This window comes from Macrobrachium nipponense, chromosome 5 (genome assembly GCF_015104395.2).
Source record: "Macrobrachium nipponense isolate FS-2020 chromosome 5, ASM1510439v2, whole genome shotgun sequence".
NCBI lineage: Eukaryota > Metazoa > Arthropoda > Malacostraca > Decapoda > Palaemonidae > Macrobrachium > Macrobrachium nipponense.
Window position 1 is genome coordinate 8,906,786 of NC_061107.1, and position 26,320 is coordinate 8,933,105.

Here is a 26,320-nt window from a genome sequence, read left to right on the forward strand (position 1 = left end):
TCACCATTCACACAACTCACTACCCCAATCGTCCTGCAGCTGCCGCACCAACAGTCCCTGTTCGGGCGCCAAAAATAATGTGGCGGGATAAACACACTTAAAGTAAGCAGCAAATCCGCCTACCCCCCCCATATAAACTTAATCTATCTGGCTACCAAACCCACCCTCAATCACACTTTCCTCTTTACACTACAGAATACAGCAGGACAATTGACCATACCCACACACAGAACAAAAAAACACAAACACATGTACTTACACCAGTGCAGATACTCGGGCTAGGCTGTGCTGTCCGCTGTATATAGGCTAGCCGAGACACAACCACCGCCGACAATCAAACACCAAACAACAACCAAGAAACCACAACCCACAACAGCCTAAAAACCTGACAAATCACTGAGCAGAATACCAACAGCTCGAAACAACACAACAACCACACGACTTAACCCAGCCACAAACAAAACCGCCGCCAACCACCAAAAACACTGCCCCCAACCACCACTCACCAGGACACCGAAACGCTACAATGCCAACCTTTTCAACTTCCACCACAAACCAGACAAAGTACACACGGCACACAACAACTTTACAACACCAAAATCAATCAAATAACACAAAATCAACTAACCACCACTGCCACTGATATTCTACAGAGCGCCACAACAGACACACGCTTCCGACTGCCATTTAACCACTCCCATTTATTCTTCTACCTCCCAATCTCTCTCATCTCTCTCTCTCGTTCCTCTCTCCTCTCTCTCTCTCTCTCTCTCTCAACCTTTGGAGACGTTGTCAATATAAACTACCATCATTACTCCATAAAAATATACAATTAGTTCAAGGGGATGTGAAACCAATAGATTTTCACGGCTATTTAAAAGATGACGCGAACATTGCTGTAGACATAATCCAAGTATTGCCCCGAGCAATTATCATCACCATCCCTATGCACTTTTATGACTAATTTATTTAGCCTTTACCTATAAAAATCCATTTGAAAATTTTAGATATTTCCTGGATTGACCAAAATTTCATTGGGAAGATAAATATAAAAATTTATGCCATTTCAGGCTCACAATTATGGTATGCTTTTCTCATCACTATTATTCTCACTATGTACATCAATTGCCATTTTGTTTTTATTTGGATGTTCATAAAGAACACAGGAACTTCGCAAAATTTCTTGTATACAGTAACCCTTCAATTGTCCGAATTAATAGATCCAAGGGTCTGTCGGATAATGGCTAAATTCGAATACTACAGTGGACCACCCTTATTCGTGGGAGATGCATTCCAGATCCCCTACAAATAGCTACAATCTGCGAATACTTAGATCCCCTATAAAAATGCTTATAACTGCCTATTTTCTTCATTCAAACTCAAGAAAAACCCACTAAAAATGCTTATATACCTGGTTTTCATGATAGTTTATTACAAAAAGTACATTTAATCATGAAATTGATATGAAAATACAGTAATTTGTGGATATTTCTCACTGAAAAATACCATGAATACGAGAATCTCCCACGAATAATGGTTAGATATGACCCAAGAGAAATCCACGAATACATGAGTCTGCGATTTGCTAAGAACGTGAATACGGGGAGTCCACTGTAATGGCAAGTAAAAAAATCTAGGGGTATTCAAGGGTGACTCTGTAACATTCCTCATCTAATCTGGTCAATACCACATAACTGTAAACACTCATCAATGCATATAAACAACAACTAACACACTTTAAAGCTGAAAAATTTATGCAAAAGGCAATTAGCTACCTCTTTTCCCACATTTGTAGGCAAAATATACTATAAAAATACACTTTGAAAAAGAAATTATCAGTCATTAAGTTTTTCTTTCATGGGGTTAAAAAGTGTGATGTTCTGGTCAACCTCTTGTACTATTTAGTGCCCTTTGCACCTGAATTCCCACCTGATACTTACATACCTATTTCTTCTCTAACAAGCTGCTCTTCTCCTTTCCTAATTAAGTGAACAAAACTTCTTAAGCTTTGTGATCTAAATCTGCTTTCAGGTTTCTTAAGATCATGTCTATGCTGCTTCCTTTATTTATGATATCATCTTCCGGGTGTCCTCCAGTATAAAAAACCTCAGCATTTTCTGAAGTTATTTTCTGAATTCTTCAATTTTTTGTTAAAGTGCTCAGGTGTCATCAAAGTACAAAAACACAAGTCTCATACTTGGTGTTATATGCATTTTCTCTGTTTAGCTACAATATATTTTGATTTATTAGTAGTCCAGCCATAGCTTTCCAGTTCTTCCAAGCTACCGAACACACATTTCTTACCGACCTCGTGATTCCAACCTCAAAATCTAGTCCATCACTATTGTGACAGAGTATTCTACCTCCTCACAATGATTGTCCCTCCAATATAACATTCCCCTCCTCCATCTCTTTATCATCAGCTCTTTTATATGCTAGCATTGCACATCCCTCACTCGATTACACCTTGCAATTCTGCTTATTTCCATTAAACAATCAGCTGCATCTGATAAATGATATTGCATTAATCCTACACTACGCTAACATCATCTCCACATGGCTATTTTTCACCATTTATCCTCTCTTTTTACTTCCTCTTTTCCTTGCATTGATTTTCATTGCTCAGTTGGGATCCACCCCTACAAGAGCTTTACATTTTCCATCATCTTATTTATAAAATATTATCTCAAAGAAATGACTGTTTAGATGCATTATTCTATGTTGTTTAAAAATAATACTTATTAAATAACGTTTGCAGCTTTAATCCTAAACAAAGGTGGTTACCTCCATGATAACTGTGTGATGTAAAACTATTTAAATAAACGTCTCACTTTTATATAAAAATATTTATTGTTTTTCCAAAATACATATTTTATGGAAAATATAAGTAAACTTTAGTTATCTATCTATTTGGAAAGTTACCTTCCAAAATAGGCACTCTTACATATACCTGTGGCAGAATTCAACACTCTCTAATTACATACTGTGAATTCATATTCAAATACAGCTCTGTTTTAATAATTCAACTTAGATTCCCTCAACTCACTGAAGTCAACAGTAAAGCACCATGTACTGATAAGTCACTATTCAAATGTCTATGCTCACCTGGTTTAACCAGCAGACGTTTCTTCATGTTCACCTTCACGTTCTACAACTACTTTCTGCAAAACAATGTCTTGTGACATGGAGGAATATTTGCGTACGGTGAAGGAAATGTTACAAGAGGCATCTTCGAAAGTGTCTTCCATTTCAAACTTCTGAGACAAAGTGGATGATCCCTGACAAAAAACAAGATGGGCATTTTAACACTTGCTCTCTACAACAACTTCCTCAGCCAGATTAAAATAATTGCTTAATAACTTTTTTTCATGCAAAAAAAAAGCAGTTTTTATAGAACCAATTCATTCATAATATAGCTTTTCATACTGCGGGATGCATCCAGGTGCCTGAAACAATAAGTTATGCTCAGCCAGATCCCTAGTACTTGTATTTATGGTTGAGCCTCATTATTCTGTGCAACTTCTTTGAGTATGGACAGTCATCAATGGTATGGAGAAATATATGAATAAAAATTTTTATAACAATTTCATTACCAAGGATGAATGGCTAACTTCAGTGAAACACTGAAAGTGTAGCCCTGGATTCATAACTATTTTTACTATGCACATACACATTTCCACCTTCAAAACCATCAAATGTCATTCCTTTACTTTTGTGTGTGTATCTTACTATAGCTGTGGAAAAATCACAGGTACTCGAACTCTAAAGGCAAGACCAAATTTACAATATTTTGTAATGATTCATGTTCCACCTGCTCATTTTTATTTTTAGTAAATTAGCATATCTGGAGAACTGAATATACCACCAGTCATGTACTATATAATGCATTAGGTAAATGCAATTACTGTTTACACTTTTTGGACTTGCTGTATTTACATTAAACCTGGCCTGATGGATGCATAAACTTCATATTGCTTGGGAAAATCATGTTTGCTACCAGGTTTGCTACCAAAGATCTCAATGAACTTTTATAAACAATTTTGAGCAGTAATATTGCCCATCTTGATGAAAATTAATAACCATGGTCTTCAGCCAGTTGATCTGAATATATGCAATGCATGCAATACATGCAATGAAAGCAGATAATAATAAATTTGGAATAAACTTGTCAACTCTAAACAAAGCAACAAGTGACCAGACTTAGTACTAATAAATCCTACTAACAGAGTAGAAAATTTTGGTACCTGTGTATTCAGCTGTCTCACAGTCCACACATTGTGGCAGTAGTCTCTTGCAAAACTCTTCAGTTCGTCAGCTTTGAGAAGATCTGTGTTCAAGTTGGTCCATGACATTAAAATTCCACATGGGTTCCCTGCAAATAAGCAAACCAGTTATGATTTAAAATGTAAAAAGAAGAAGTGCATAAAGTGTCAAGCCAAACAAATTTATAACCTCTAAAAATGACCGGTTTATTGAAACCTAAAAATCAGTACTTACCTACTAAAAGTACTATACTCTGTTTTTTTTCATCTGTCCATCCACCTGTGGTGTATTTGTATGGTAACACTGCGTCCCGGGCTTTAGATAGTTACATTCAGCTTACATTCAACGATTATAATAATATCCTATTTCGAATATTAACGGTGTAATTCGCATTCAGTAAATTATTAAAACACTTTTCAGTTGCAAATGTACACCCAGATATCCTTTTATTTACCTAAAACTTACAAATAGCGTAACTATCTACAGCCCGGGACGCAGTGTTACCATACAAAAACACCACAGGCGGATGGACAGATGAAAAAAAACAGAGTATAGTCAAATTATTGAAAAATTTAAACACATATTGTTCATACATGCAAGCACACTACGACTAAAATTCCATACACTTAAAATACACATTAACTTTATCATACGTAATTAAGGGATAAGGAAATAAAAACATTTTAAGATATACTACCATCATTATTAAACATCGGCCAAAAGAGGAAAAACTTTCACATATGAGTTCTGGACAGACCAATAGGAATGAGTAGTCGTGAAACACCAAGAAATTAGAGGACAAGAGGTAGGGAATACATATACATATGATTAATGGGCTTTTATGCAAAAACTAGTTTTATGTTTTCAAACTCACTTTGTTCTATCACAACTTCATCAGATTATGCCTGAATTTCAACTTAAGAAGGAGGTCAAGTAATTAATAGCCCTAGAAGGTTTGAAAGCTTCCAATGGATCCAGGAGAGTACTTGGAGACTACACAAGTTAGAAGACAAGGGTCACATAAGTCAGTGGGTTACTATGTACAAAGCACCAGAGAGTAAAAGATGAAGTTTTTACTTGTGACCTGACAAAAATGAGCTTCAACTACCCAAGAAAGCAAGATACAGATTCACAACCCTGGAAGAATGTCTCATGAGGATTTATGAAATATGGATATAGGGTGGATTAATAAAAATTTACCTGCCACAACTAATGACTCGATGAGAATGAACCTATGCATTTACAAATGTCCTCCTTATGTAAAAATTTGCAAAGGTAGATTGTCATTCAAGCGCTTTGATTCAAAATACTGTTCCTGGAAACCTGAAATCAGCAACTAAAAGAGCAGTAGGTAGATTTGATTGGACTAACACCTCTCTCACATTAATCAAAGAAATTACTCCACTCTGATGTTTGGCATGATCAAGTAGCAACTCTGCTGCTGAAAAGAAAACTTTTCCATGAAACTTTAGACTCCTGCCATTAATTCCCAAAGCAACACAGAACGTAAACAGACGATAGGACTAAATGGTATGCAAAATAAGTGTGATGATGAATAATATCTTCTTTCTACATTAGTACAAACAATAATAGTGCAACTACAAATACCTGTGCTACAACTTCATAAGCTGCAAATAACTACCATCCTTACCTGAATTAGTAACTGGACCACTGTTTGAGCTGCTCTGACTGCTGTTCACACTGCTCTGTCTCGCAGCAGCATCTTGGCAGTATCCTGCCGCCTCTTGAATCAATGATAAAATACGAGCAACATTCACCAGTATTTGGGAGATATCACTGGGAACACAAAAATTAATTACAAACTATAACCAAAAAAAGATAACTAGAAACCTACCAATACATTTACTGATCAGTTTATGTTTTATCATGACTCAGTTTTACAAGTACACTGACTCAACTTTCTGGACTCTCAAGGGGTTCAAAATTTTTTCTTTATTGAGAGGTAAAAATGGGAGCAAAGTAAATTTGAATAAATTGGAAAGCTAAGGGGAAGAGACTTAAAGAAAAGGGTACCATCTATAGTATACCAAGTAAGAGAAGTCCCAATATGTACAAGGAAACACAGCAATGCAAACTCAATGCAACACCATCTGCCAAGCTTGACACATTTCCACAATACAAGAAAAACATCAGAATTATACAGATCCAACCGCATTATTATTAACATTTCATCAATCTATGAATAACCCTCATTCTATTGTATTACTGCTAAAATCTCACAATATGAACACGAAGGAATAAATAAAAGATGAAAAAAGGTGAGGATGAAAAACTGCAGAATTCTTGATACATTACATGATATTTTTCATGCAAGGTCACAGAGATATATTATTATCATTAACGATTTATTTAACTAATAAGTCAAGATAATAGGCTCTCAAAGCCTTTGCTGGAAGGGAACTGTTTGTCTTCAGTATAAAAATGGATCAAGAATTATGCCAAGTTAACTCATCTGAACTGAAAACATCGTATCTTTGCAAGAGTATAATGAAAAAAATGTTAAATAATAAATAATTGAAGCACACTTACCATAGCAACAGTCCTTTCAAAGACTAAAAAAAATAAATTAATTGCAATTCATCTATTTAGTCAGATAATTTTTTCTTGCATTTAATAATGCAATGCACACATGAAGCACATTCATATACTGAATCATATACTTTTGATATCAACTTTAAAATCTTATTAATATAAAAAAAACTCGCCTATGGTAAACAGGCATGGTACTTTTAAAAAGATAATCCCAGTTAATGTGTCCTTTGAAAGCTGAATATGCATAATTTACTGTAGTGTGTAAAACTGAAATCCAGTAAAATTAAAAGGCTTAAGTTACAAAATTTACACCAACTGTAAATGTGACCTCAATAATCTGCCAGTAATTTTAATAATAATCTACAAAAACACTGTGTCAAGGGCTGACATCTGCAACATCTGTACAGTACATGCAAATGTTTTCAGTATAATCTATATAAAAATAATAATAATCAAATCTTATGATGATCATTCCAAAGACAGAAACTGGAATCTTGTGTTGTGCCTGATACAAAGACAATCAATAAATATGCAATATAATCACATATTGAATTACAATATATGTAACTTGAATTACAAACCTCCTATGTACTTACTCTAAATAATTAATGGGCACATAACTTTGTAAATCATCTATAACAATTAGTGAAGGAAGATCTCCCCGAGGCATTAGATGTAACGAAGCCAAATAACCTTGAAGCTCTAATAACGTTGTTGCGTATCTGGAAAAAATGTAACGTAATAAATGGAACTGAACCGAAAACCAAACAAGGTTTCATTATAATAAGAATTTGCTACACTAAATTTGAGAAACTTAAGAGACAATTAACTTTCTCATAAAAACTAGTAATTCTGTAAAAAGCATAATATTAAGTTTGGTACAAGCAAATCTAACATACAAATATTACACCTTATCCAAGGTAGCTATGTTCCAGATCTTACTACATACAGTATATAGCAGAAACTGTAGCTTAACTGACAAATACTTAAATAATTTAGAAAATTTACATTATCAAACAGTATTAACACAAAATGTTTTCTTATATTTTAGCATGTCTCAAATCAAAGATACAAACACTCATGTAACCTTATACGCATGAAAATCTAGATACAAATATATAAACAATTGCTTTTCCTGACAAGATTGAACATATCTGCTTTGGTGTAATCAAGACTTACATATAGACTCATTAGTTGGATCAGAATTACAAGTGTTAAAACAAGTACAAAATACTGTAAGAGGTTTGTAAATAGTTTGTATGTGCACATTACAAATGCTCAAATAAAATGCAGTGATAAATACTAAGTTGTCGCAATTCTACTGTTAGAGATCTCGTATCTGTATCTAACAACGTTATTTTTTTTAGGAAGATATACAAGGAAAAATTTCCTTGAACTATGTGTATTATATAAATTTAACATATCAGTCTTACATTTTATGTAGTATTATGAGCAGGCTATCACAGCTTATGGAGGTACAATACAGTATGTGATTCAGACATCTCAATGTAATCAGAAAATGAATAATTACTATTTGATGCATTATAAAATATACTACGTTCATTCACTTCAACTTACAGCATTTGAATATTTTTCATGGTAGCAGGTGTAGGTGGAAACATACCATGTACACTGAGGGGTAAGTTTGTTATTTTAGTGGGAGCTATGAAAAGGACTTGCCTTCCAGTAGCTCCCTCAGTTATGGCTGCCTGTGGGAAAAAATTTGAAAATGTCAAAATAATTACAATAACTTTCATAATTTGCTGACACAGGCCACTACTTTATAACTACTTTTCTTCGCTGGTCTAAAAAAATACATACTCTTCAACACAAACTACATAATATAAATGGCTTTAATGATAGTGGCTACTCTTGCTTGTAAGCCCCACACTGTGGCAGACCCCTTACTTTCACTTGTCAGTTGTATCTTCATGTTTTCCTGCTACTTCAATGAAAATTGTTCTGTAGTTGTTTACAGAGAAGAGAGAAAAGGACTTTTTTTGTCACGAAATTACTTGCTTCTATAAATCAAGGACTGCCTGAAAACAATTTTCCTTCAAAGTATTGGCTATACCCTTACAAATACTTTACCCCTATCTATGTGGGAAGCAAATGCAGACTACCAAGCGTAGGCAAACCAAGGAAATTGAGTGGATCAACCATTAGCCATAAAGTGACCTTTACTTGTGTAGAGGACTACGCGTTCAGTCTTTTATTACGCGTCATAAGGATGAATTCTTACATGAAGCATTAATGTTCTTAAAATGCACATACATTCACAACTAGACATAAGCTTTGGGGCTTATGCTATAGACATGGGGTAGCATTAAGACACAATGTGGGATGATACCTAAATAAAATCTTTATACATTATAAACTATCAGCCTAACCATGATCACATTACCCTGTTGAGGTTAAAAACAGTAATTATTGGCTTGATCACTTGCTAAGATAACAGACTATTCTCAATAATTTTAAACATTGATAATGCGCTTACCAGGTGAACACCGACTTAGTTACTATACCTGCATAAGCATTGCAGTTTTGTTGGAGTGTGGTCTCCCAATAATCAACGTTGTAGAAATTGGAGAGAAGCTGTGCTTATGGTACAGCTGCAGGTTATGCAGATTTTGGCCACCAAGAGGAAAAATCCTGCCTATGATGTCTTTCATGGTTAAATACCTGTTGAGAAACAAACAAATCAGTTTAAATCTCTTATCATCTTAACTGTTGTGACATTGCTAAGAAACTAAGATAGCTGCTAAGGGGTGCAAAATATTCATCGTTCAAACTCATTGTGACAGTAAAATACATTTGTAAAGTAATAATAGTTTTAACAGTGAGCAAAACATTGGTATTTACAATTGTTTCCTGTTCCTGTTGTGCATTCCTCACCCACTTATGCTAGCCTACATATTCCTTGAGAAACATAACACAGCAAGTATACTATGATATCATCTACCCACTGGTAACAGCATTTCCAATTTTGTTGTGTCCCACACTGACACAACAGAATTGTGGTTTTCAAGAAGAACTCATATAAAAAAAATCAAAATTCTAGGGTAGGCTATAAGAGTATAACGAAGGTTCTTTTTATGCACCTTTAATTTTTTTTTTCTTACAACAAAACCACTGTGAATGCTTGTTATGGTTGTTATTTCAATTTGTTTTGTAATGTTTCTTATTCTAGAATGTTGTCATCACCCTCAGCGTGAGCTGTCCTTCTTTTCCAACAGGCCAGAGCGTCGAGAGAATAAAAGCCCGTGGTTGATTATTTGCCAAACTGACTATTTGCCTCTGAATTTTGGATACACAGATTTGCAGGGGCAGTCACGTCTTTTTTTCTTTCTTTTTTATCTTGGTCTCTGCATTTTGGTTGTTCTCTGCTGCATTTATGTTTTTTTTTTCAAATCTTGGGTTCACGATAATTTGCAAAATCACTGCACTTTTAATTATGAATTTCCAATATACTGTGAACCGTCCTGGATGATACAAATACAGGTACTACATATATGTAAGCAAGCAAATATTGTTCATCTTGATTTATGGTATCCTAAATCAGGTAAGGTGCATAGCCTAGGCTGGCAAAATAGGACTTTACATCCTAAATCAGGTTAGGTGGGAGGTCCAAGCCAGTCAAGAAGGACCAGGTACTAGATGTTAGGTTAGCTTAGGTCCGAATACACCCTTGTACATCATTAAATTGCAGCACTCTAGGTCAGTTTTTTTAGTTTTTATTGGTGGGTATCAATGGTTAAAACTTAACATGTACATAATACCATTTTCATCTGATGTACTACAAACACTGTTTTTGTCTATATCCAATAATGGTACATCAGGTGATCAACTTCATTACAACTAGTACCTCAAATTAAAACAGTACTGTTTCCACCCTGATTTTTCCAGTTATCTAAATTTTACTTTTTTTCCTTTGTAATTTTCAATTAATGTGCATAGGTTATGAGATTTTTCTGACCTTCTTTGATATCTGAAGCTTATTTTCTACTTATAGTATGTGCAAACAGCTGTCGTAGCCTATTATTTTTAGATTTTAGGGTTGGGTAGCAATCCTTTCGTGAGAGTTATACAAACAAGCTAACTAAAACTAAGGTAAAACTGAAGACTACTACTGCACCCGTCTGGTTCAGTAACTACCAGTTTGCATGCAAAATAGATGCTGTGTTTAGTACCAGCCCCTTGGGATGAACATAAAATCACAAAAAAAAGACAATAAACATTATAAAATATAAACAAAAAACATAAACATAATCCTAGCATAAATAAAAACGGCGGTAAATATTACGATCTGCTACTTGGCGAGGAAACAAGCCGCAGATAGGGTAAATGACCGAATGATGACATAGCAGCCACCTTCCCGAAAAAGTAGTACTGGAATTCACTGCCATGAGCATCAGTCAAGAATTGTGGCCCATCCTGGCAGCACAACCGAGACCTTTACATTCCTCTCAAAGTAAGTGTTTTCTCTTAAATTACGAAATAATGGCATAATTCAAGCGCTTTTTTGGGAAGTGGCTGCGATCTGAGAGAGGTGGCCGTTATGTCACCGTTTGGTCATTTACCCAGGTGGTAGTCTTCAGGTTTACCAAAACTAAAATCATGCAAGTGTGTCATGTTAGCTAATACATGACTGGATAAAATAGAATATAGAATTTAGACCAAAGGCCAAGATCATTCAGTGCTGAAAGGGAACCTGACAATAGAAAGGTTTAAAAGGAGGAAAACCTCAAAGCAGTTGCACAATGAATCAATCATTAGAGAAGGTGGAAGGCAAAATGGAAGAAAGGAAATATGAACGGAGGTACAACAATAGGAACAAAAGGGGTCGCAGCAGCTGGGGGCCGAAGGGATGCTGCGAAGAACCATAAGTAGGTAATGCCTACGGTGCTCACGCTGGACTAGGCTAGACCCCAACAGTGTTAAAGCATGAAGAACACAGAAGACAGGCTTTCCAGTCCCAATAACTGACCGCAACAAAAATGAAATTAGATCAAATAATGTTAGATATCAACTTTATAGGTAACCAACTTACATTAGGTAATATTCAAAGACAAATTAGGTAGTAGGCTATACCATTTTTGTTACCTACCTATCTACTAGGTAGCTACTTCACAAAATAAAAAAAACCGCATTAATGGGCTGACTAAACTGTTCTCATTTAAAATTACATGAGAAAAGGTTTTAAAAAAATTATTTTACTTGTGTTATGTGAAGTAGCACATTGGTTTAAAAGCAACGTTGAGGTACTTCAGTACCGATAACTCTACTGGGTACCAGGCATGCAAATTGCTAAGCTAACCTTGTCTTTTATTGGATAATGTAAGGTAATTCAACATAAATTCATACCTGTATGTTTAATGAATTACTTAATAAGCTTTACTTAAGGCTAATGCTGAAAGATTTGGCAGAAACATTAAAGTAACAATTCAATTCGTCGCTATTCAGAATTCTAGATAAGTTTAGTGAGGAAAGAGGAAGCCATACCTTTTTAACAGCTCACCCGAAGACTCTTTGGATTTGATATTAAACTTAATTCGCGCATTTTAAAGTCGCCCATGAGCGACAGAGGAAGCAATAGGCCATTTCACTATTGCATAATGACCTAGAGGCCGTAGCTCACCTAGAAAACAGACATATTTGAATGAACAGTGACCAGGCACCTGTCCACTGGACTCTGGAGAACCAACCAGCCCTACCTCTCTATTTTGTATGTCAATCACAGTCATTACTCTTCGTGAATAAACCATCTCCTTTAAATAAATGTTTAGCATTGGAAGTATAATATAAAATTTGGGATTAATCCCTTCCCAATGCCTGCATTTGTGCTACACTGTCCTCATGGCCTTTCAGCTACAGGATGAATAAGAGGGAAGGAATCTATGATTCCACGTATATGCAATTGCATATTTGGTTCCTCATCTCTGACTTCACTGTCACTTTGTTTGGTTTTATGCAGTGCAGCCTTCCAGAGGGATAATTCCTTCTCAAAGTAAGTTACTTCTTATATTCTATGATTGTCTTTTAGATGTTTTCTCGTCTGTATCATAGCTAGTGCAGTAGGAGCCCTTACTAATGAGATTCAGGGCCTCTGTAACACGGTTTTTTTCGCAATAACTTTTTATCTATGCATTTCATAAATATAACGCTTATTCAGAATACATATTATATCAACATATAAATTTTGAGTGTATTCTGCACTACGTAGGTTGAATAAATTTGGTACTTACTTATAATGTAAAAGTGACCTTTTTTGAAGACGGGCCAACTTACTCAGAGAAAAGGTTTCGAACGCACTCGTTACGTAACTTATGACATCATTTCTTCCCTCTTTCTCGATGGATGATTGGCTATACGTAACGAAGGCTAAACCTCTGGCCAACAATGACATACAAATTTAAATACATGCAAAGCAGTACACCTTTATGAACTCTGGAACCTCTCCACTGATAATTGTCATAATGAACAAACCAACAAAATATGTTAATAAATACAAAACACTTCGATTATTAGTCTAACTCCCAAAATAAGTTTCCAAAGAAATTACAGTCTACTTTATAGGTCACAATCAGATTGACAAGATGTAGGGAATAGTTGGTAATTACCAAAAAACATAGTAGACAAGCTTGATTTGATAAGAACTGGCTATATCCAATTTGTCCAAGCAATTTTTATTTATTGGCTATCTACCTATTTACTGAAAAAAAATAGTCGGTACCGTTATTGGCTTTAAACTTCACCAATAATTATCGTCGGAATGGTGACTTCATGAGGCTCCACCACTTTCGCCTCGTTATAATTCAGGATAACACTGAAGGCTACCATGGGCATTGTTGGATTAGATCTTTAATTTCTGGCTATAAAAACTATTTCTCGAGTAGTTGTAAGAAGTGCTAAATGATCCTCAAGGATCCCAGCAGTTGGTCTAAACGTTTAATTCATGTATATTACTGCTATACTGTTGCGGCACTACTGCTACAGTAGTATTACTACGCTAGCACTGATACCCACCAACATCTATGTATCGTTCCGCCATTCATAAAGTCTTTGGGTTTCAGAGCCGATGGAATTTCTGTCTGGTGGATGGGCGGGGCAACATTTAGTCAAAAGGTGTTTGTTTACCTTGCTTACGTAATGAATGTTTTACGACTCTTGGCTCGTAATCATTGGCCATGGCGTCGGCTAGAGCATTTTTACTCTATAAAAATTAAAACTATCGTTTAGGTTATTGATAATGCTGACAAAATTTGTGTGTGGTTGTAAAATATACATATGTCAACTTTCAGCTACATCCGATGCTTTGACAAGGAGCAAAGTCCAAAAAACCGTGTTACAGAGACCTGAATCTCATAGTAGTTCTTTTTAAAATTTGCTTTCTTCTTGTATGATCTTCACTTCAGGCGGTATTTTGTTGTATAGTCTTGGTGCACAGTGTTCAAAAGTTGTCTCGCCTGACTTACAATTTGTTCTTGGTTCAAATAGCCTATATGCTTCAATTGCATGCCCGTTTACAGTATTCATTTCAGATCTAAAGAAGCTTAAGCAGTTTCTTAGATATGTTGGTTCGCCATGTTTTAGTGCTTGTAGACTGTAAGAAAGTATTTTGTATTCTATTCTTGCTTTTACTGGGAGACAATGTAGCTCAATTAGTGCTGGGTTACTCTGTCACGGGAACATAGTCCTTTTATTAATCTGGCAGCTCTATTTTGTGTTCCTCGCAATTTTCTTAGTAGATAGTTGCAGTACTTCAGCCTCGAAAGTATTTAGTTATAAATTGCTGTTTTTCTGAGTATCTTCATTGAAATATTTTCTTATAAATACAATGTTTCTAATATGATAGTTACCGTTTTTTTTACAATGGGCAGTATATATGGTTTTTCGTCGACAATTTGTTATTAATAAATACTGCTACGTTCCTCACTGCTGTTACAATGTTTATTGATAACGAAACAATAACTATTCTTTTGAAGTGTTTATATTTTCGTAGTGCACTGCCAGATCCCAATATCATACACTCAGTTTTGTTTTCTTTAAGTTTCAGTTTCTTTGCAGACATCCTTTTTTTATATCTTTCATTATTATTGCATGTTTTACTAATGGCGTCTTCTACCATTTCGACAGAAAAATAGAGCTGACTATCATCAGCATATAGTTTTTACGTAACCTTGTAATTGTTTAGACTTCTAGATAATTCAATTGTGTCAATACCAAATAGCAGTGAACCCAGGACGCTGCCTTGGGACACTCCTCTTGTTCGGTCTTTCTTTTCTGATTTCACGTTTGATATAAACCACTGTAATCCTCATGTTTTTTCTAAGTAGCTTTGTATCATTTGAGTGTATCATCTTCGATGTCTACTGCTCTCAGGTCTTCAAGCAGTAGATCGTAGTCAACTGCGTTGAATGGTGCACTTAGGTCGAGCATAACCAGTTACCACATTTCCATTTGCCATAATTTCTACCATATTTATAATTGCGCACAATGTAGTCTCTGCTGAGTGGTTTCTCTGTAAGCTGACTGGTAAATTATCAGGCATAATGTTGAGCTGTTTCAAGTGTCTCCACGTTTGTTCATGAACTACCGTTTCTATATAAGTTTTGAAAAGTACGATGGGTTCGATATTGGCCTATAGAAGCCAAGATTTTCTTTATCACCTTTTCCTTTGGGAAGGACGCTTGTGAAAAATTGGTCCACAGCAGACCAGTTATTTTTTTTTTTTTTTTTTTTGTTTTTTTTTTTTTTTTTTTTGTACGGAAACGAAAATCAGGGCGAAAAGGAGTCGCGCGCGCGCGAGGCACGTAAAAAGTCCCGATGAAAAGCCACAGACAAGTACAGGTGAAGTACAAGTCAATTAGAGACGACTGGTCATTCGTCAAGGTACAGACGTCTCCGGTTTTTACCGTCGTGTCGTCGAGTACATTCGAAACGTGAGCGCTTAATTTCCATCATGCTATAGTTAATTCTTCAGCGGGGCGTTAACTTTTCTTTTTATTAAGCGATAGATCAATTAAAATACGCCAGTCACGCCATATGTTCTTTCCAGGCGTATGTCATGATGCAATAACTTTGGCAATACGTCTGCGCGTAGATATGCGTGCCTTTAAGAGACTATTTCGCGCAAGCTCATTTGCATACAAGTGCCAATTTGGAGGACACAACTGTAACTCAACCCCGCCCCCCTGTCCCCTAGCAACCCGACAAAAGCAAGAAAAAAACTCTTCCAGCGATTACTACGTGGATCAGTTAAGCAAAATGATTAATAAACGGCGTAAAAATTCGCCATTCTATAACTATGGTCATCATGACGATTGGTGCCATTTCAAAAATTCGTAATTTTAGACCACGACGAAAATGAGAAGATGGAATGCTATGAGTTTCTTCTTTCGATCATGGAAATCAGCAACACGAAATTCAGTTAGTTTAAAAATTACCATTTAAAGAAATGAGCTTTATTGCAAATAAAGACGGGACGTATCTCTCGTGTTTTGATTTATATTGATTTTGTAGCAAAATGTTATTTAAGTTTATATTTATATTTTGTACGAAGAGAATTATTCAAATAATCTCAATTATTGGAATGTTATTGTATTATTATTATAATAAAGATAAGAGAAAAATTTATTAAATGGAACTAAATAATTAATAATGGAATGAAGGGCACAGAAGGGAAGTGATTTAAAACTATCAGTAAATTACAAAACTATCATTTTCTGATCGGGTGATTTAAGAGACCCTTACCTGCTATATAAAAAATAAATAAAAAAATAAAAAAAGCTCCATCAGTTCCCGATAACGAAAACTTACCTTTTGCCAGATATAGTTTATCCGACCCCGGATGCATTTAGAAGTTGATATAGAGATCTAATTATATATGATCAATCCATTACCAAGTTAAACCAATTTGGCAATCTATTATAGCCGTTCGTAGAAAAACTGAGAATTCCGGGGAAAAAAGGGTAGTAATTTTACCTTTGGGTCCATAATTCCTACCGGATTAAACACAGGATTTCGTCCCTTCAAATCAGCGGGGTAACGAAGCTTACTTCCAGTCATCGTATGCACTGGTGAATCTCCGGCACTTATTAAGCCCATTATCCAAATGACAAAAACTCTCCGGCAACTCGCAAACAGAACGGCAAAGGCAACTTGGCAACCGCGTTCTTAGCATTAATGAGTTCCGTCTTGAAGGTGAGTGCATGTACGCGCGTGTGTGTGTGTGTTTGTGTGTGTGTACGCGTTCGTTCGTCCGTTCGTGTCAAGGAACTTACTCTCCCTCCTGCACCTCCTCCTCCTCCTCCTCCTCCTACCTACATACCTACCGGTCGGGCCGAGCCCGAGAGAGAGAGAGAGAGAGAGAGAGAGAGAGAGAGAGAGAGAGAGAGAGAGAGAGAGAGAGAGAGTCCATTCCCTTCGTTCGTCTTCACCGAATTTTGACTAGTGTGTCTTCAAGACGGTTCGGCAAAGGAAGTCGCGGTGGGTTGTGTTGGAGGCGTCTCGTGGAAAAACGACAGGAATTCGCACGGAAACGACGGTCATGTGATTTGCTGAAACAATGTGTGGATGTGTCGTCATTTGGGTGAGGAGAGGCACGGGGCTCTGAAGTGTGAGGTCGTGGAATAGTGTTAGAAAAGTATGGAGAGTAGAAGAAGGAGTCCTGCCGTGTGGCGTTCGATAGTAGTACAGAGGGGCGTTTAGCAAGGACCTGCATGACTTATGTTGTTTGTGGCTTGTGGACGCTTCTGTCAAAAGTAGGCGACCCATAGCTCTTCATAAGATGCAGGCTATTTTCCCCTTACCGACAGAGGAGAAGGAAGAGATGTTAGCGGAAGACCGCCTGGGAACGTGAAATATGTGGAATAATGATATGAAAGAACCACTCGTGACTGATCGGTTTAGGGGGCGGAGAAGGAATTCGAGTGACAAGGCTTCGCGAATGAATCAGAAAAGACGACGATGAGTCACAAGAGCTTTTGAGGGAGTGTGGGAGGCGGAATCGAGCCAGGGTCAGCATGCCCAGTGTGCCCCAATCATATCAATCCAGCAGCCCCTAGTACCCATGTATATATGTCTCCGATGGCCTTGAACCCCCGAGAGAGACTTTTAAAACATTTCGCAACTCTTGGCTGACTTGCTTCGTCAATTGTGATGCAATACCTTCGCTAATGTAGTACCCATTCGGAATTTGCTTTGATGAATAAAAAGTCGCCAGAACTGATTCTAGAGAGAGAGAGAGAGAGAGAGAGAGAGAGAGAGAGAGAGAGAGAGAGAGATAAGACGCAATACCCGGAAAAGTATATACCCATCGCGCTGCGATCAACTGTAACATCTCTCTCTTCGATGCCGCCGCCAGACGCAGTAGTTTTCAGGACCGAATCCCGAAGAAGTGACTAGGAGGGAGGAGAATGGCCATCTTGTCGTCCTGTTTGTGTTGCAGCCTGCTACTCGGCTCGATCATCGCTGGCGTCTACGTAACGGTAAGTAGTGATCTCATAGCTTTTCCAGAACGCTTCGGACTGTGGCTCTGATTGGTGTTGATTATGTCTGCCATATTTTCTTCCGGTCTCGTACGAGAATGCTAAATGATTTTAGTTTAGGACTGTTGGGATTCTGAAGGAGGCATACTAGCGAGATTACTAGTATGATATTATTGCTGTGCGTACCAGGACTGTTGGGATTCTGAAGGAGGCTCACTAGCGAGATTACTAGTACGACATTATTGTTCTACATACCAAAAATGCGATCGACAATATTAAAATGCGACTAAAGATCTGAAGGACCAACTGATAAAAAGTTATTCGAATTTTTCTTGTTGATATATATTGAACGATTTAGAGCTTGCCGTTGAGTTTTGTCAAAGCAATTCAATAATAAGAAACTGCAATTAATTTACAGAGCTTTAAGCTCTTGTTTAATGTACGACCCAGTATTTTAATAAATCTCTCCAGTTGAGAAAACACGATTTCTTTACGGAAAGTACGGCTTTGCATGGAGACTATTCTTTCCCAGTAATTTTGTAAAATCATTACTATTGAGTTTGATATGAAATGTAAAGTAAGTTTTCAATCATTTCCATATTGCGATACGACTGGATACGAGTTCTGCGTCATCACGGCCATTATTAGCAAAATAAGCTCGGCGTAGACCACACCACAACCAGTACTATTTGTAAGGTTGTTGAACTTATATACTTCTCTGCGGTCTTTGGTTTTACCGGTAGTTAAACAACTCGTAAGTCGTCTATAGAGGCCATTTTATATCTATCGTCTCCTGCGATATTTACATATTACTTCATCTTTTTTTTTATTTATCTATTTATTTTTTTTATTTAAGTAAACGACCAAGGGAGTGTTCTCTCCGCGTGTGAAATTGCAGATGATAGTAAAAGGTTTAAAAGTTAAAAAAAAAAACACGAAGGAAGAGGAATAAGATAAAGAGTCAACAGATTTCAACTGTAAAAATTGTTGAAATGTCAGTGGCGTCGGGTTCTCGGAAATATCTGACGTACGTGAGAAACGCATAAAATATCTGACGCAACTGAGAAACAGCATAAAATATCTGACGCAAGTGAGAAACAGCATAAATAAAAGGAAGTACATTTTTTTGCGACGTTTTTGACGTCGGTAAAAAGTGACCGCGGTGAGGTGCGCTGGGCTATTCTGACCAGCGTATTTGGAATCAATTTAATTTGAAGTTCAAGGACACTTTTTTTTATTATTAGAACGCCAGTGAAGGATTGACAAAACAGTATTAAATTTAATTAAGCCCCATTTTTTAAAAATCATGTCATCGTGATGATTTTATCAAAATGATTGTTATAGGAAAAAAATAAAAATTCATAAAACCCCATTTTTAAAAATCATGGCACCGTATTGATTTTATCAAAATGATTATGATATAGATTTAAAAACAAACAATATTAAATTTCATTAAATCTTAATTTTTTCTAAATCATGACACTGTGATGATTTTATCAAAATGATTATGATATAGATATATATAAAAAAAAACAAGTAGTAGGAAAAATAACTCAATAACCTATCAATAAACGTTCATGTTACCTTTAAAGTAGCGGTTCCCAAGGTGGGGGGCCACGCCCCCCCACCAGGGGGTTATTTGGATTTTGAGGGGGCCATTTCGAGAATGTTTAAACGAAGTTAATGGTCTTTTAGGTTTCCTCCAAGTGAGTATATAAGTCTTATAGTATATCACCAAAGGGGCATCACGATTCTAGATGTGATTAGGTGGGGCATTGCCCCCCTCCCCCCCCAATAGTTGGGAACCTATCAGTGGCTGATTACCCAATAGGCTAACTAGCCTAAGCCTAACGGGTGCAAACCTTGCGGGGTGGGGGGTGGGGGAGCCCGTGACATCGAACTAGTCATAACTTTAAAAACTGTATATTGTACACTCTCATTATTACGGGCTGCTCTTATGAGCAAGAGCCCGTGCTGGCATGAGGTCAGCTTAATCTAAAACAACAACGTATACTCTCAAAATTAGCATAATTAACCTAATCTTTAATATTGTGTATACGAGAGAGAGAGAGAGAGAGAGAGAGAGAGAGAGAGAGAGAGAGAGAGAGAGAGAGAGATGTAACTTTTTGAACATGCTTTTCTCGAATTCCACTCTGCTATGCCCTTTTTGCATTTAAATGAATTTACACGAGAGAGAGAGAGAGAGAGAGAGAGAGAGAGAGAGAGAGAGAGAGAGATAGAGAGAGAGAGAATTAACTTAAAAAATTCTGCTATGCCCCTTCGCATTCAAATGAATATACACGAGAGAGAGAGAGAGAGGAGAGAGAGAGAGAGAGAGAGAGAGAATTAACTTAAAAATTCTGCTATGCCCCATTTCGCATTCAAATGAATATACACGAGAGAGAGAGAGAGAGAGAGAGAGAGAGAAGAGAGAGAGAGAGATAGGCCCCGCGAAGTATTATGGCAATCATTGCTGGCTTGGGAGAGTTTGAGGTGGGTCTGTAATGGCCAGTTTCACGTAAGGGGTTTTAAAGGAGGTGCGGAAGGTCCCCCTGCACATAATAAAAAGGACCCACCAAATTCCAGAGGATCTCTCCTATCGAGTCGTCATTAGGGGACGAAGAACTCCATCATATGCGAGTGAATACGATCGTGTTCAGTATCTCTTTGGAAGTTCCTCGTTGGACGGATGGTTTTTCGTGCTCGCCTACCAAGCTGATGGTCCGAAGTTCGATTCTCCACTCGTCCACCGCGGAATCAGGGGATTTTATTTCTAGTGATAGAAATTCATTTCTCAATTGAATGTGGTTCGGATCCCACAATAAGCTGTAGGTCCCGTTGTTACGAAGCCAGTTGGTTCCTAGCCACGTAACAAATATCTAATCCTTCGGGGCAGCCTAGGATAGCTGTTAATCAGCTCAGTGGTCTGGTAAAACTAAGATATACTTAATTAAGTCTCTCTTTGGGCGTTTGAGTGTCATATTCAACAGACGACTGTGCACGTTATGGATATCAACAGAAATGACTCTCGTATGTAATGATTATTCTCTTGAAGTGTTTGGAAGAAAATGGGGTAACATTAAAGATTGTATATATATATATATATATATATATATATATAGATATATATTATATATATATATATATATATATCATTAGAGTTTTAGTCCACGAAGGAAAGATCCAAAACAACGGAGTAGCTACAAGATCTTTCGACTCAACCTCTATTAGCAGACAGACTGACATACAAGAGAAACTGTATTTTTAACATGTTTAAGAATGACCTCAAAGATACAATCACAGACTTAAATACAAATTAGTTGCCTTATAAACATTTCCTTTGTATATGTATGCTTAATATGTTTTGCGAATAATGTTTTGTTTACCAAAGATCTGAGTTGCCGCCCTGTATAATCCTTTAATTGTCTCGTCCCTGTGTCTGAGCAGTTGGAATTAATCTTTTTGTTCTTAAATTGTACCCATGTTTATGCTTGTTTGGGAAGGTTACTCATTCTCCAGGTGTGTTGGATTCTAGGTACTAATCTCCTTATAATCCCTATCTGTTACTTATACGACCCTTCCTTGTCCTCTCAGATTCTCCTGCAGTATGTCAGTCTGTCTACTAAGTAAAGGACGTTGAGTCGAAAGATCTTGAAGTAACTCCGTTGTTTATCTTTCCTTCATGCTTCTACCTTTATTTATGCATTTATCGTTTAAAACTTTGGTGATTAAGTTATATAATATATATATATATATATATATATATATATATATATATATATCTATATATATATATATACTATATATATATATATATATATATATATATATATATATATATATATATATATATATATATTTATTTATATATATATATGTATATAATATCAAGTATGAAAGACCCATTAAAAAACACTGGTTTAAAGTTAAAGGACTATATTTAAACCAGAGTGTTTTAATGGACCTTTTATACTTGAGACGTATCCTGTTTTAACAGAAGAATTTATTTACATATAATACACACATATATAAAATGTATATGCATATATACATATACATTATATGAATATAAATACACACACTCACACACACACACACACGCACACACACACACACACATATATATATATATATATATATATATATATATATATATATACATAGGTGTGTGTATGTATATGTGTACACGAACCTAACAATCACTACCTTTTTTGCAGATTGTGTATTTGGCAGCCTTCATCGTGAGTGTTTGGTGGATAGTCGAAGCTGAAGGTAAAATAAAATATATACGAATATGTAATCGTTTTACGTAAATGTATTTTGTTTTTTTATCGTTACTGTGTAAAAATAATATTTTAAATTCGATCTGAACCATGAAGACGTCAGTTAACTCGACTTATTGTAAAATCATTATCAAAATTATGTTTCAAAGTATTTCTCTATCAAAGCAACCTCCTCCTTTAGTAATACTGAAAAATAATACTGTATCTCAAAACAGGTAACGCAGCGGCTGACGAGGAACATACTGGAACGGTGCCGATTCCCATTCCAGCGTATCTGCTCAGTCTGGGATATTTCATCGTCATAGTCATGTCGGTCTGGATGCTTCAAGGCCTCTACAGGGTAAGGGAGAACTCGCAGTTCCAGCATTTTGCCAAATGTCACAAACGTAAATGGAAAATACGTACTTTCTGCTGTAAAAGCGTTTTTTTTTTTTTTTTTTTTTTTTTTGCTAAATCATATGAATTCATCAAGTAGGATATTCTGCTGTTTGTGTGTTCTTGAAAATAGGATATTTCACTGGCTATCTTTAATAAGAAAAATGTGATCTAGAAGGTGCTTATATCCCTCTTATGGTGAACTCTAACTGGAAAAGTCGTACTTTCTGCTGTAAAAATATGTCTTTTTTTTCTTTTATTGAGACCATATGATTTATTAAAGTAGAATTTTGTCTCATTTGTATGTTCTTGAAAACAGCACATTTCACTTTAATAACAAAATGTAATCTAGCATATGCTCTGCTGGAAAAAATATTTTTGTCGAAGTTTATAAGATTTAATCCAGCAGAATATTGTGCCACTTGTACGCTCTTGAAAACAGCACACTTCACTGGTTATCTTCAATAACAAAATGTAATCTAGCACACGCTCTGCTGAAAAAAAAATATTCCTTTTTTTCCGAAGATTATAAGATTTAATCCAGTAGAATATTGTGCCATTTGTACATTCTTGAAAACAGCACATTTCACTGGTTATCTTGAAGAAAATGTGATCTAGAATACGCTCTCCTTGAAAAAAATATTACTGTATTCCCAAGATTATAAGACAGAATCCAGTAGAATATTTTGCCATTTATATATTCTTGAAAAAAGGCACACTTTACTGGTTACCTTGAACAGAATGTGATCTGGAAGGAGGCCCTTCCATTCCTCTGTGTTGACGTAGATTTCGAATGTCCACAGAAAAACGAGAAGGCCCTGTTGGTGTGGGTGTTCGTCATGACGCTCTTCTGCTTTCCGGAGATGGGAATGGTAATCTTCATGAGCCTCGTTCATTGGGTAAGTTTGCGGGACGCTTTACCGCCAGCATTTCTAACTAACAAACTATGTTCGTAACTGGAGGAATTCACGATTTGCTCTTTTAGGAATTTCTTCAATCGAAGATGCAATACATTATTACCCTAATACTATTGCCCTTTTTGCATTTTGATACGGTTTTATCTGTTTGTTAGTTTATTAACTTTTGCACCAAGTGTCATATCCCTCCCACCCCTCGGGGGAAAATGAATGCATAAATGAAAATAGAAATAAAAGTTGCAGCGGCACAAAGGAAAGGAAGAAGAAGAAGGAGAAATTTAATATCTGGTTACGAGGCAGAGAAACTTTGGGAAGAGAGGGACCACATTCGACGCTAATTTAAAATGAGTCCAGTAACCGCAAACTTGTTTTTTTCTTCTTCTTTTTAACCCACATTGCTGGAATTATTTTAGAATCGATAAATTGGGAAGACATCATGATATTAATATTTAGCTGGATCTCAGCCAAAGGAAGGAAATAGCAATCGTACCATTACACATCATGTTGTCGTACATTACAGAAAATCACCTCATCGTACGGGCTGGCAGACTTGATATTCTATCTCATCAGAGCGACGTTCAACGTGAGTAATGATTTCTCGTAGTTTGAGTTAATTCTCAGTTATTTTCTTAATATATGCACTGGCCTTATGTGGACGTTAAATATATCTCGTTTGATAAGAATAGTATTAAGGGAATGCTATCAAGTTAATGGTAAAAGAAACTAGATAAAATATTTTGTCTTAACATTAACAACATTTATTTTTCATCGGTTTCCTCCCTTTGACGGATCGGGACTTATGCCTGAATATTTTAAATTAATTCTTAAAAAATTTCATTCTCAGCTGATGGCCGTGGTGTGCGTACATTCGCAATACTCCACTTGGAAGGAAGATATTGCCAATTCAGAAACGCTGAAAAGACTCGAACATCTTCATATGGTAAGTTGCGACTTCGAGGTTTGGATCTGCAGCGGTTAAAATGGAATTTCATTTCAAATTTCTCTCACTTGCATTGTAAATATAATTGAAAGGTGTTGACGCAGCAATGAAACAAAACAGTAGCAGAAGAATTTACACTTCAAGTTTTTAAAATATTTTAGAAAAGTGGATTTACTTCATTTTTTACTTCAACAACTCTCCTCATTTCCGGCGAATAAAGGTGAATAGCCAATTCTACCGGGACTTTAATAAACTCTTTTATGGTCTGGATAATAAAAAGCGACTGAAATATATATATTCGGGTGTCAACAGCTTGTCATTAACTTCATTAACCGCTTGAAGTCGAGTCTATTAGGGTTGGCAATGATTAAATCAAACTGATTTAATCAAGTGAGTAAATAATTGATTTTTTCATTAAAAAATAATGATTTTTAATTTTTTTTATTTGAAAGTAAACAAATTGAAAAATATGGGTTGGAAGTTAATACAAACTTAAGCATAACTGTGCTGCATCTATTTATTTTAATAATGAAAAATTGCAAGTACATAGTTTAGGACAGAACTGGAAACCTAAAAGATAAATCAATAGTAATTCTGTCATAAAATAGATTTTGAGGGAAAAAAGGATTGAAAAAACATCTGACAAATAAAGAAAAAATCCAAAAAAATCAAATAAATAAAAAATCAAATCAATAACAGATTTTTAAATTAAATTTTTTTTAATTAAAAAAAATCACCAACCCTTTTGGAATCTCATTTGATTCCTTCAACCAAGCCTAAAGATCTCAGTAGTCTAGTCTCATCCCACCATGGCGATTAAAAAGATGAAAGTTTAATGTAATTTTTACTATAAATGAAGTATTTTTTCCCCCCAATTTTCCCTTTCTCATTTCAGAATACCTTAACCAAAAATCGTGGCAAAGCTACGACCGATTCTACAACCTTGGCTTATCACAACCCAGCGTTCGTTTCGTCAGCTGAGCCTACAATGTCCATACCGCTTTCTGCGTCGCCGACGTTGCTCCAAAGGTGAGGAAGCGTGAGAATGAGCGAATAATGTTCTTTCTGTGTCCTGTTCGTGAATTTTTCATTAATAATAAATAATAAAAACCCACGATTAACTAAATAAGTTGTATTATATGTTTAGGATAAACGCATTAACTTTCGAAAACCAGTGTTTGAATTAAAGGAGTAGCATGATGGTAGTTTCCCTAATAAAGTTTTATATATATATATATATACTATATATATATATATATATATATCTATATATATATATATATATATATAATATATATATATATATATATATATATATATATTATATATATATATATATAGTATATATATTATGGACTTACTTTTACTATCGAACTTATCATTGTTATTTTTCTGTTTTTTTTTCTGGATGACTATATTTCTTTTGATTGCTTTTTGCAGGCACGTTTTCACGCCATTTTTCTTTGGGGGTGGGGCGCGTTTGTTGCAGCCTTTTTTTTT

The 26,320-nt window shown here is 35.8% G+C and overlaps 3 protein-coding genes across 4 annotated transcripts in view; 1 reads left to right on the forward strand and 2 right to left on the reverse strand.

Moving 5' to 3' along the window:
- The window catches only part of LOC135215185 (uncharacterized), a 56,705-nt gene that overhangs the window by 19,477 nt on the left and 10,908 nt on the right, over positions 1 to 26,320 (reverse strand). The gene's annotated exons all lie outside the window — the stretch shown is intronic.
- Positions 2,907 to 12,292, reverse strand: LOC135215184 (uncharacterized). The gene is made up of 7 exons (XM_064249659.1): positions 12,181 to 12,292; positions 9,342 to 9,498; positions 8,395 to 8,525; positions 7,413 to 7,538; positions 5,915 to 6,060; positions 4,245 to 4,372; positions 2,907 to 3,278 (listed from the first exon to the last, which is right to left on the reverse strand). The coding sequence occupies exons 2-7, from the start codon at positions 9,486 to 9,488 to the stop codon at positions 3,111 to 3,113; spliced, it is 846 nt and encodes a 281-aa protein (XP_064105729.1). The 5' UTR covers positions 9,489 to 9,498; positions 12,181 to 12,292; the 3' UTR covers positions 2,907 to 3,110.
- On the forward strand, positions 18,206 to 25,853 carry LOC135215092 (uncharacterized). Its single transcript, XM_064249561.1, has 7 exons — positions 18,206 to 18,305; positions 22,523 to 22,577; positions 22,804 to 22,928; positions 23,767 to 23,862; positions 24,401 to 24,463; positions 24,725 to 24,820; positions 25,716 to 25,853. Exons 1-7 carry the CDS (start codon positions 18,234 to 18,236, stop codon positions 25,851 to 25,853), a joined length of 645 nt encoding a protein of 214 aa, XP_064105631.1. The 5' UTR covers positions 18,206 to 18,233.

Bases quoted from the DNA above. Each gene is read 5' to 3' on its own strand.
- LOC135215184 (XM_064249659.1), bottom strand. From the start codon at position 9,488: ATGAAAGACATCATAGGCAGGATTTTTCCTCTTGGTGGCCAAAATCTG. The intron at 4,373-5,914 runs GTAAGGATGGTA...GCTTATTTGCAG, and splicing joins TGGTCCAGTTACTAATTCAG to GGAACCCATGTGGAATTTTA. The intron at 3,279-4,244 runs GTACCAAAATTT...GTTTTTTGTCAG, and splicing joins TGAGACAGCTGAATACACAG to GGATCATCCACTTTGTCTCA.
- LOC135215092 (XM_064249561.1), top strand. From the start codon at position 18,234: ATGGCCATCTTGTCGTCCTGTTTGTGTTGCAGCCTGCTACTCGGCTCG. The intron at 22,578-22,803 runs GTAAAATAAAAT...ATCTCAAAACAG, and splicing joins GTGGATAGTCGAAGCTGAAG to GTAACGCAGCGGCTGACGAG. The intron at 24,821-25,715 runs GTAAGTTGCGAC...TTCTCATTTCAG, and splicing joins GACTCGAACATCTTCATATG to AATACCTTAACCAAAAATCG.